The sequence below is a fragment of the Nansenia antarctica genome, assembly GCF_963989245.1.
Source record: "Nansenia antarctica genome assembly, chromosome: 9".
Classification (NCBI taxonomy): Eukaryota; Metazoa; Chordata; class Actinopteri; order Argentiniformes; family Microstomatidae; genus Nansenia; species Nansenia antarctica.
Window position 1 is genome coordinate 11,309,478 of NC_137679.1, and position 12,451 is coordinate 11,321,928.

General features: G+C 43.9%; 1 protein-coding gene across 1 annotated transcript in view; it reads right to left on the bottom strand.

Moving 5' to 3' along the window:
• The window catches only part of LOC308165788 (integrin alpha-11-like), a gene marked incomplete at both ends in the record, with an annotated part of 38,486 nt that overhangs the window by 15,173 nt on the left and 10,862 nt on the right, over positions 1 to 12,451 (bottom strand). The window contains 10 exons of the mRNA XM_080539946.1: positions 1,867 to 2,015; positions 2,586 to 2,730; positions 5,227 to 5,297; positions 5,470 to 5,635; positions 5,860 to 6,004; positions 6,111 to 6,259; positions 6,386 to 6,513; positions 6,620 to 6,734; positions 6,901 to 6,992; positions 7,602 to 7,711. Of these exons, the coding sequence (XP_080396072.1) occupies positions 1,867 to 2,015; positions 2,586 to 2,730; positions 5,227 to 5,297; positions 5,470 to 5,635; positions 5,860 to 6,004; positions 6,111 to 6,259; positions 6,386 to 6,513; positions 6,620 to 6,734; positions 6,901 to 6,992; positions 7,602 to 7,711 (1,270 nt within the window). The remainder of the gene's footprint in view (positions 1 to 1,866; positions 2,016 to 2,585; positions 2,731 to 5,226; positions 5,298 to 5,469; positions 5,636 to 5,859; positions 6,005 to 6,110; positions 6,260 to 6,385; positions 6,514 to 6,619; positions 6,735 to 6,900; positions 6,993 to 7,601; positions 7,712 to 12,451) is intronic.

Genomic DNA, 12,451 nt, shown 5'->3' on the forward strand with positions numbered 1-12,451 from the left:
ATTGCAAGGGCGTCAGATCGGTGGTTCGATTCGAACCCCGGCTGGCCACATGTCGAGGTGTCCTTGGGGCAAGCCTTGCATGGTAGCTTGCCGCCATCGGTGTGTGAATGGGTGAATGAGAGGTCATTGTAAAGCACTTTGGAATAATCCCTTTCCTAGTGCTGCAGTTGTCCAGGAGCAACATTGAGAATCAATGTCTTACATCTAGGACTGAATCAATGACTTACAGGGTTGCCAACTGTCCCGTATTAGCTGATATGGTCCCATATTTTGGGATGGATGAATATACGATATACGGGACCTCCCTTGTCCCAGTTGACTGTAACCCTACTTACAGCATCATATTCATATTCATCCTGGACCATATCATACCAGGGGGATTCAAATATGTGACACGTTCTAGTCTTTTGGCCCTCATATCGGCAACCAATCAAAATGTTCAGACTTTATTTTTTTTAACACGGAACTACGTTTCAACGTTGTTGAGAATCACAACACAAACTCGCTAGTCAAGCTCAAATACTGCAACGCAATAGATTCGGTGAGTAATCCCCACTACTACCTAGTTAACTATAACACTACTTTACACGTTTGTTAGCAGGCTCACAAAACAAGCTGTGTTCGTTACACTAGCGAGTTTGTCATCGATTTTCAACAACGCAGAAATGTATTCCCATTTTGCGAAAGAACAGTCCGATCGTTACATCAGATCCCGATATGCGGACCAAAGCATTACAGAACGCGTCACATATAAACCTTGTCTGCAGCCCCACAGTCTCTTCCCATCCTCCCCCTCTACTGAGGGACCGCTCCAGACCGGGACTGGTTGAGTGGTCACTAATCGACAACATTACAGTCATCAATCAATTAACTGGCAGGCCCTTTTAAGTGCTGTCCAATCAACACCCATTCATCTCAACTCGGTTCCCCTAACTAACCGTATTCTTAGCCCACAGACCCCACCAGACCAGGAAGTGTAGGAGGGGAGTCCAATCTGAGACAGGATGCACGACCCTAACACATCCCAGCCGGACGGGCTTACTGTAAATAGGACCCCAGTGGCTACAGGCTACCACCGCAGCACAGCAGCACTAAATCCTGATTCCTGAGGGAACACTACCTCGCTAATGTCCCTCAGGAATGCACAGCACGGACTCCCCTCTCTGTCCCCCCCCCTCCTCCCCCCGCCCTCCTCTCTTTCCCTCTCTCTCTCTCTCTCTTTCCTTTTTTCTCCCCGAGCAGTCTGGTCTGACACAGTGGTTAGCCCTTGTTTACTGGGAGCCTGTTGCCCAGGGTGATGTGTCTGTGTGCCGGTAGCCCTGTGCTGATTGGATGGAGGCAGATGAGAAGCACATGGGCCAGTGAGACGAAGGCCATCTGGACCAGGGCAGTGGAGTCTGGGCCGCGACTGAGGTTTACATGTGTCACGCATGTGTGCACATACACATACACAAGCTCTGGTCGACACAAGGAGGAGTGTGTGTGTGTGTGTGTGTGTGTGTGTGTGTGTGTGAGTGAGTGTGTGCGCGTGTGTGAGTGTCTTATCTGTTGGCCCATGAGTGAGTATAGGATGGGGAGGTAGTGTGTGTGTGTGTGTGTGTGTGTGTGTGTCTGTGTGTGTGTGTGTGTGTGTGTGTGTGTGTGTGTGTGTCTGTGTGTGTGTATGTGTGTGTGTGTGAGTGTCTTACCTGTTGGCCCATGAGTGAGTATAGGATGGTGAGGTTGTGTGTGTGTGTGTGTGTGTGTGTGTGTGTGTGTGTGTGTGTGGGTGTGTGCGTGCATGCGTGTGCGTGTGTGTGTGTGTCTTACCTGTTGGCCCATGTGTGCGTGTGCGTGTGCATGTGCCTGTGCATGTGAGTGTCTTACCTGTTGGCCCAAGAGTGAGTGCAGGATGGTGAGGTTGCCGTTGTTTTGCAGGGTGAAGATGATGACCTTGCCTGTGTGGTTGAAGCGGGGCGCTCCAGCCACGTAGAGCTGCACGTTTTTGGCCGACACCACTGAGTTCACTGAGTAACCTGGGAGAGTAGACACGAGGGCACAGTACAGCTACGAACATCAGAGCCAACATGACAATGTCAGCTCGATCGAGACAACTGTGCTGTGAAGATACAACACATGATGGCCCAAGAATTACCTCACTCACAAGCCCTTGACGTGGACAGTTTGACTCGCTGCCATGGCAAATTTGCACAATAAAGTCTTCTATTGCGATGGACACAGCATGCATGCCTGTTAATGCTTAGGGGGATTAAAGATACCGTTTTTTAATTTGATATTATAGACACAGAGTAAGTGCCAATGCCCCCTGGAGTGCTATTCTTGAAGATTGCTCAATTCAAGTAGGTGATGTTATGCTAACTTGTACTGATTTGAACAGCTTTTCAAATGACCAACAGAGAAACAGGAAATTAGAAAAGAGAGATGAGAAAATTAACACAAAATTGATGATGTATAACTGTACCATATTTATTCATCTACAATTATTCTGCTAATATTCCTAACATAAGAAGATATCAACATGGCGACACAGTACAGCTCCATCCAGCCATTCATCTATTATTTACCCTCCTCATCCCTTCGCTCACCCAAGTAGGCACCATGGTTCTTCAGCTCTTCTGGGAACTCTTCCAGATAAGAGGACTTGGGCGGTACCACCTTTCCATGGCGCGTCTCTTTTAGAACGGCTCCGTTCCAGTCATAGGCCCCCACCGCCCCGACTAATATACCATCCTATAGGCACAGAAAACTTCACTCAACTCATACGCATCTCTTAAAACCCAGAAATCTTCCATTGACATCAGTTGACAAACATTTCATGTATTCATACAACTAAGATGAGGTCGCAAAGTTGACCAATTGAAAACAGTAGACAAATACTGTACATATTTTCTTTTGGGAAAAAGAAAATGGGTTGAAATGATGTTACATGATTTCAGCAAGTTCTTTTATTCTATTGTAATTTTCCATTCGTCATCCTGTTTTTTGTCCAACAGATTTTACAGCCCTAAGACCAGAGCGCTCGGCAATAAAGAACGGCTTTAGTTAAATGTTCCGACACGCACCACCATTGCACAAATGACAACTCAAACATGTGCACATACAAAGCAAACATACCCAAACACACACACACACACACACACAGTTGAGACTGCACCAACACACACAATTGCGTGTACACAGTCACACGTATAATATGTCCTGAGGTGAACGTCGTTAAATTGTAAGTTACGCATCTCTATGGACGTGTAAAGTATGGATCATGGTCAATGACCAAAACCTTGGCAGCGTCGGTTTCATAAGGCTGCCTGCATGGGAATGTTCGCACAGCACTGCCAAACACTCATGCTGTGGTCCACATATGCAGATCTAATCCACTGTGAACTGTGTGCAGAGCTGTCGTAGAGTTCCACCACAGTATTGCATCAGAGTCCGGGGATGCTTTCTGAAAGCGGAGCGTTCCCTGACTTATTGGAATTGACTCTGACCACAAAACTAACCAGACTGCAGATAGAGATGTTCTGACCACGGACATTGTACTATTCAGATTGACTGACCATTAGGCTGCAGGTATTGTTTTTTAAAGTGAAGAATCACAAGAACCAAATGCACTGTATACTCATCACTGACCCAGAGCTGACCTTAGATGCTGATGTCATCCAACGGTCATCTTAAAAACTACGTGTGAAAGATTCCAATAGCTTCCAGGACAAAACCAGTGGTTTGAAGACGTAAACACAATGTTAGCTGGCGACCACATACACACAAGCACAATAAAAAGTTATAGTCACGGAGAGCTAATCCACTCCAGAACCACTTCCTTTATCACATTATACTTGACTACATCATAACTCAAGACTTCCAAAGTCACAAAAACTATAATATGTATAATATATCAATATGATCATTTATGTTGGTTTTCAAATGGACAAAGTGCACAGCTTATTCTGTGCACTTTGAGAGAGAGAGAGAGAGAGAGAGAGAGAGAGAGAGAGAGAGAGAGAGAGAGAGAGAGAGAGAGAGAGAGAGAGAGAGAGAGAGAGAGAGAGAGAGAGAGAGAGAGAGAGAGAGAGAGATAGAGAGAGAGATTTCGACAGGCTGAATTTACTGGTACATTAAAGTTAAGATACTGACACCAAGCACATGGACCGATTAGAGCCAACACTACAATCTCAGCCCAATCAAGACAACTGTGATACAACACACAACAGCCAAGAATTAGCTCATTCATAGGCCGTCGACGTGGACAGTTTGACTAGCTGCCATGGCAAATTTGCACAATAAAGTCTTAGAAAGATGGATACAGCATGTATGCCTATTAATGCTTATGGGGGTGAAAGATACAGTTTCTTTATTTTATATTTTGTGTTTATAGATAGAGAGTCAGTGCCAATGCCCCCGGAGTGCTATTCTTGAAGATTGCTCAATTCAAATAGGTGATGTTATGCATTGTAACTTGTACTGTGAAGGGAACAGCATTCAAATGACTGACAGAGGGACGGGAAAGTAGTAAGAGAGATGAGAAAACTAACACGAAATTGATGATATATAACTATCTTTTTTTTTTTTTTTTACTTGTACCATGTTACAATTATTCGGCTAATATGCCTAATAAAAGAAGATATCCGACTACATAAGTAAAGAAAAGCAAAGTCACAATGGCATTCCTAGGACAATGGCGGAATGTTCTATATTTTCTCTGTGTGTGTGTGTGTGTGTGTGTGTGTGTGTGTGTGTGTGTGTGTGTGTGTGTGTGTGTGTTTTAGCTGGCTAGCTTCTGTATTCAACAAAACCATCTGCGCACTCCGGTCAGTTTTTCCTCTTCAAGACTAGAACCAGACCCAAAATAACTTTCCACAACACTATCTTCCAAGGGAGTGTTATGCTTTGTCTGGTATTCACAAGGACATGCCCTGCTCCATGCTATTTGAAACCATAATATTTCGACACAACACTTTCCGTAAGTGTTACTTACATTGAGCAGAGCTATCAATCATCAGTCATCATTCACTGATGTACATAGGTACCACTAGGGAGACGAAGCCCAGTTTTCCCTAGAAGTCCTCGGTGCAACACGATCCTTCATAATGATCTCTTCACTTGGCCATGCTCACCATGAGAAAAAGTAAAATACCCACTTGCCTATTCCAACAAAGCATGAAAAGAGGAGTCAAATCCTAGAGTGTAAAACCACATGCCAGGTAAGGTTGATGACCGGGAGTGACTCACATCCACTATGTGCGAGGAGAACCCGGCCTGAGACATCTGCAAGCCGAACGCTGTCCCGTTTGTGTTTGTTCCTTCGGAGAACAGCAGAGTGACAATCAGTCTACACACAAACACACACACACACACACACAGTCACAATACAGTCTGATGCAAAGGAGGAGAGTCGTCCAGAACAACCCCTCTACAATAATATTACCATTGCAAGGCTAAACTACAATCCCAATGTCTTCCGAGGTAACATACCCTCCAGACTGAAGATCCTCTCTCCCAGTGCGTCCACTATGTCCTTCAGACCCGACTCATCGGTCACGTTGAAGAAGTGTTCGTCGTCAGGGTCGCTGGCAATGAATTTGATCTCCTTCAAGAAGGCCTCTGCGTTTATCCCACGCCGATTGTAGTAGCCCAGGACCTGGGGACATGACATTAAATACACACATCTAACAAAAGGATCTGGAAAAACAATAGAGTATCAATACTAGGAAAATCTGGTAATATCATTGAATATCAATGGAAGCACAGGATATGGAAACTGTGGGAATAACGTGTATCAAACCAAGATCGTGGGGGGAATAGAGCATGGGAACACAGGCACCTGGAAGAACAACAGGGGGTTGTAGAGACGGATGGACTCACTGCAATGGCATACGTGGTGATGTTGTCCCTCTCGCCGTCCTCCATGGCTTTCTGTAGGTCTGGGCTGTCATGGGACTCTCCGTCGGTGACCACAATCATGACCTTCTTGGCCCCTTTCCGACCTCCGCGTTTAAATGCCTCGGTTCTGAGATGAAACAATGAAACATTTCTCAGTAACTTTCTCAAACAACTGAAACACTTTTTTAGGGTATGAGACTCTAAGAGTACATGAGCCACGTAGCTCTGTGTACCTTGCCCTGTTGATGCCCAGCGCTGTGCGTGTCTCCTCCCCTCCTCGCTGGTCGATCTTCTTGGCTGCCTCTACCACCTCCTCCACTGTGTGATAGTCGTTCAGTTGGAACTCATGGACCACCCTTGAGCCATACTGCACCACTCCGACCTGTAGAGATACTTGCTCTCAGAAAGGTACAGTATATCCAGCTGACCCTGGCAGAGTAATGCTCACTTTATTTACGAATACACTATTCATCGTAACAATCAGATCAGCACTTCAGCTTTAACGCACCTGGATCTGACCCGGACCGATGTAGAACTTCTGCAGAATGTTGATGAGAAAGTCCTGCACTTCGTACCAGGGGTAGATGGAATTAGAACCATCTAGAACAATCACTATGTCCATGTAGGTCTCACATCCTGTATGGAACGAATGCAAAACCAGTCAGTAACTGTCAGTAACTGTCAGTAACTCTCACCAAATACATCTACCTTTTGAGGTACACAGTACTGTATGTTTCTTTACTCTGGAAGGCCGGAGCGATGGTGCGGGAGAACTTGAAGCTGCCGTCGACTCTTGAACAGATGCCTGTGCTGTAGTAAGAGCTCCCACACTCGTACGACCACAGAGGACCACAGGCCTGAAACACAAAGCCGTCACAAACCGGATACAGTGGATACAAATAAGAGTACAGTTAATTTATTGTGCAATGCTGATGTTTTAAAATTAGATACAGTATTTATAACAGAGCACATTGAGGATTGGTGATGCTTTGTTTTCAATCTATATAATTTCCTGGCCCTCACCACAAAGCTGTTGTCCTTGGGGTTGGAAGTCAGAGTCATTCCCAGCCTCATTTTGTCCTTACGCTCTGACACATTGTTCAGGGATACCTTTCCTTGAAGGAATTAACAAAAGCAGACAAAGAAACAAACAAAAGACAGTTGTGACAACAAATGTTTAAGTGGTAAGCTCCAATTAAGTCGCACATTCAATCAAATTCATCGGATTAGAGATCATCATCAACATGTGAACATGTATTGCATCACAGACATAGGGATGGTTGTACTATATACAATATAGGAGGTAGTGGTGCCCTTGTGAATAGTGAGTCAGGGTGATCAGAAGGTCATGAGTTCAAATCTCACCTGGGAACACCACCACTAGTGTGCCCTTGAGTAAGGCACTTAGCCCTAAGTTACTCCAGGGAAACTGTCCCTGTAATTTCTAATTGTAACTCGCTTTGGATAAAAGCGTCTGCTAAAATGGTTCAAATGTCAAAAGCTCCCGCTGGGACTTATCTGGGTGTAGACTCTGCATGAATTGGACTTGTCAACAATGTGAAATCTCAATCCACATTGCATGGTACAGGTGTTTTTCATCTGACTGAACTCCTGTTCTCCTCTGAGAGACAGATTTTGTACTGAATGATATCCTGCATGTAGGTTTGATTTGATTTGTGGGGGAGATCAGCTCAAAGTGGATATCATTCAGGACTCAGTCATACCTAAGTTGAGTCTAGAGCAGTTGGTACTGGCGCTGGTGTCCATTGGGCACTTGTACACATCGCCTGTCTGGTGTTGGCCACTGGTTTCAAAGGGGGCTCCAACTAATAGCCTGGAATGACAAAAAACAGCATACGGATTATGGCAGTATTTTCTATACCAGTCAATAAAGAAAGAAAAGACAAAAAGAAAGACTGTTGGGGTGTCTAAGTGGGAGAAACCTGGAAGCCATCTTATAGACATATCCTGACCTTTTTATCAATATGGCAACCACAAGATGGTCGTTTGGCATCCACAATGTAGTGGGAGTTAAGCCTGTGACAGCCAGTCAGGGCCTTATCATTCATAAAAAAAAAATGCCGGTCGAGAGAGGACGCTGGCGTTGCTTGTTCGCCGCTTCTCCGCCCGAAATCTAGGTGTAATTGCAGTATACAGAGTAGATTGTCCTACAAAGACACTTAGATTTAGATTTAGTAATCTAAAAATTAATTAGACCCCTATACTTTCTTTTTTGATTTTTTTTGTTTCTTTTACTACTCGATCTTTTCAGTTTGTAAAGCATCTTTGAGTGTCTAGAAAAGCGCTATATAAGTCTAATGTATTATTATTATTATTATTATTATTATTATTATCATTCTGAACTGATTGAACTGATTGTTCAGCGACCCAGCGAATTTCCAAAGAAGCTCCTGAACCTGTCAGCAGTGAGCCTGTTTTTTTTTTTTTCACTTTGTTTTTATTGAACAAAAAAACAACACAAACACATTACACATTAACAACACAACACAAATACACTATCACTTGGCAACACATCAAAATCAATATATACCCACATATATCACAACGTATTGGACCGTATACATCCAGTAGGAAATCAAAACAAGGAAAGGGAAAAAAAACTAATAGGAAATTGAGTATCAAAAGCGAGTACAACATAGGGTTTGGGGTGCTTCTCAGATAGAAAAAGATATTGTAAGGGGTGACCACAGTTCTGTCCTTAAATTTAGTTGGGCAGTCAGAGCCTCCATCCTGTATACCTCCCTTAATTTTGTTATCCATTGTGCCAATGTAGGTGGTTGTGATTTCATCCATTTCAAAGTTATCATTTTCCTCGCAGTCATCAGGAGTATATGCAACAGATACATCTGGTCCCTAGTACATTATGTCCTCTGCAACCATATCAAGTATAAAGTGACTGGGGTTAGCAGTGAGCCTGTTAAGGTCAGAACGTAGCTGTGAGAGTGTCAGGGGGGGAGAGGGTAATAGTAGCGCTAAGTGGAGTAAACACGACATCATGGGGCCTTGGGCACAGTGCTGGGAAATGCCTGAGTCACGTCGGAGGTGATGCCATAATGAAGCCCTGAGCCTTCATCTGCTAATGTGTTTAACATTCAGATCAAAAGGAGCTGGGGAGCGATGACAAACCACATCCCAAACCTCAGCCCGCAGAATGGATCTGAGTGTGAAGCTACATTGCTCCTGTATGTTCACACAGCACAAGGGATTGACAGCAGTCCCTGTCGGGTAAGGCCTTGGTGTTTAGCTCCCACAGTGACATTTCTCTGAGTTGGTAGAATACACTCGTTTTAATAGGATCACCTGTACACCTGTCAACAGTCCAAGCTGGTGGAGGTGGTTTAACGGTGTGGGGAATGTTTTCTTGGCACACTTTGGGCCTGTTAATACCAATCAATCAATCAATCATTGCTTGAATGCCACAGCCTATTTGAGTATTGATGCTGACCATGTGCATCCCTTCGTGGCCACAATGTACCCATCTTCGAATGGCTACTTCCAACATGATAATGCACCATGTCACAAAGCAAAAGTCGTCTCAAACTGGTTTCATGAACAGTGTTCTTCAGTGGCCTTCCCAATCACCGGATCTGAATCCAATAGAACACCTTTGGGATGTGGTAGAATGGGAGATTCAAAGCTTGAAAGTGCACCTGAAAAAAATCTGCAGATGCAATCATGTCATCATGGACCAGAATCTCAAAGGAATGTTTGCCACAAGGAATCAATGCCACAAAGAATTGAAGCTGTTTTGAGAGCAAAGAGAGGTCCTACCCAGTATTCGTGTAGTGTTTACTAGACCTCATGTTTGATTTTGTCACATACTGTACGGTAAGGATCCTCTTGATTCAAATCGAATGGTGGGTCTGATGATAGTTTGTCTGTAGCACTCTACCACACTGTTATGACCTGGCTCTGGGACCATAACAAAAATGGAGACACACGCCATATAAACAGAATATAATCAAGAATTGAATAGAGATAAGGCAAAACTATACAATAATCCAATGGGGTATGATAGTCAGTATGTCAGTAGTGTAAGTTGTGACTTTTAAGTAATAGCCAGGAGGCCCAGTCAGCTGCCCCTAATCAGCCTGATTGGGCTCCAGCCCCGCCCACCAGGTAGCCTACCTGCATAGACAAAGGTTAACAGGCCAGAGGGCCGTCACACACACATTGAACTGAAGAGACGTTTTCCATTCCTTTATAATGCTAACCAATGGTAAAGCTTACAATTCAATGGGGAACAATCCCAGACAACAGTTAGGCTAACCAGAGGTATATTGTATGTGTTAAACTTAAACACTTACAAAGCCATCAACAATCTGGCCCCCTCCTACCTTGCCGACCTCGTCCCCCACCACACCCCCTCCCGTTGCCTCAGGTTTGACGACCAAAACACCCTCAAGACCACCAGGACCAAGCTCCGGACCTGGGGTGATGGGGCCTTTTCAGCCACAGCCCCGTCTCTCTGGAACGCCCTCCCCATGATCAGACAGTCCACCACCCTCCCAACAGGCCCTCAAAACCCACCTCTTCAAGCTTGCCTTCACCAGTTAACCCTCTCCCCCTCCCCTTCCCATGTGTCCCCAGCACTACCTTAATTAGGCCCCTTTACTTTATTTTTTATTTTTTTTGTTTCTTTTTATTATTTCTTTCTTTATTTTTATTATTTCTTCTCAGTTCGTAAAGCGTCTTTGATTGTCTAGAAAAGCGCTATATAAGTCTAATGTATTATTATTATTATTATTATTATTATTATTATTAACTTTGTTCGCTGGCTGGCTGGCTTTGGCACTGACCGTGACCTCACAGTGGCAGCACTGTGAACATGAGACCAAACAAAAACACACAGACAGACAAAACAGACTCAATCGCCATGAGCACACACACACAGATCAGAAGAACAAACTCAAAGACTAAACAAACTGTAACATCTGCCACCTCTCAGTGTGAATTCCTCTTTGACTGGGGTTAACAGGTCATAGGTCATCTGACCCCTTTTACACAGACCAATATCTCTGTCTGCTCTCTTTGGCATCTCCTCTGAGGTATCAGAGAAGGCAGGAGGTGACCGTTAATAATGCAATAGTATGCGGCAGTGATAAGCGCACTCATTTCTTTACTGTAAATTACAATTATTATTTCATAAAGGCAGATGGCCCTTCAGGTTTAGCTGCAATGCAACCTCATTACTGTAGTCTGCAAACTGCATGTACAGACAGACCCTATAAACCTGTACATATTTCACTACATATTTCACTACATATTTCAAGCCAGAGTTGGCCAATAAGCAAACTAACAATTCTCATCCAGAACTGGTCCCACACATTTAAACCAAAGATGACTCAGTAACAGATGGGCCAGAGAGCAAATCCCAGAGAGCAAAATGTCAACTCTCACCCAGAGCTGGCCTCTACATTCAGGGTCTGGCCCATAGACTGTAATACTTCTGATACTTAGCCACATGTGCCACCACAAGACCAGATCTGGACCACAATTGTCTGCTGACCGGTGTCAGAACGTGTCATGGTCACATTCCATATACCAGAGCTGACCCACAGCTAACTCTCACCCAGAGCTGGCCCCTTCTCTTTTGGACTAGTCTGGCCCATATAATGCTTACCGTTTCAGGCACTCAGCCACATGTGCCACCACAATATCAGATCTGGCCCACAATTGTCTGCTGACTGGGTAGAAGGCTGTTAAATGTACTGATGTCAATTCTCCGAGTTCTCTGAGTTAATTATCTTGAGTCTATCAAATCAAATCAAACTTTATTTATAGAGCACATTTGAAACGCAGATACAACACAATGGAATTTACAGGAATATGAATAAAAACGATTCAAAGCAAACAAGTCCTAACATGAGAGGATAACACATAAGAGACATAAGACACGTAAGTCAAACAGTAAAAGCAGGGAACAAGTGAGGACTGAGACTAATGAATGGTATATATGCTCAAATGTAAAAATATATATAATTAAAAAGGATGCGCTACAATTACTGAATGGCCAAAAAAACTAGTCGATTTATTTTCCTCTGGTTCATTAATCAAGGGCCAGATACATTTCAAAGTATTGTAAGAGAAATATGTACTTATTGACTCAACTATTTCGTAACCTCACAAAGTGCGTAGACAATCTCTCCAGACTCCAATGAAAAACAAAGCTCTGGTCGTGGGGTAACAACCGTTCCCGTAGCACTCTAAGGTTTGTTTTCCTCTTCATCTTAATCGGCCAGTGATGGGATGCACAGAAGGGGGTTTGGGAATAAGAGACCACAACACATATTTTCCAAAGCCACCAGCTGCCTCAGGATGCTAGCGAACAGGTTGCTAGACAAATATTTTCCACTTCTTTGACTTCAAAGGCCAACATATTTCGCAATCCTGGAAGACCACAAGATATTCATCATGGCTAAAAGTTTGAAAACAGGAAGAGGACCTGACCGGCAAGAAGCTGCAACCTCACCTAGTTAAATGATGAAAGCCTCTCATCAAATACTAAAAACGAAGCCGTCATATTTCAAACTAATGGGATAGTTGATTATAT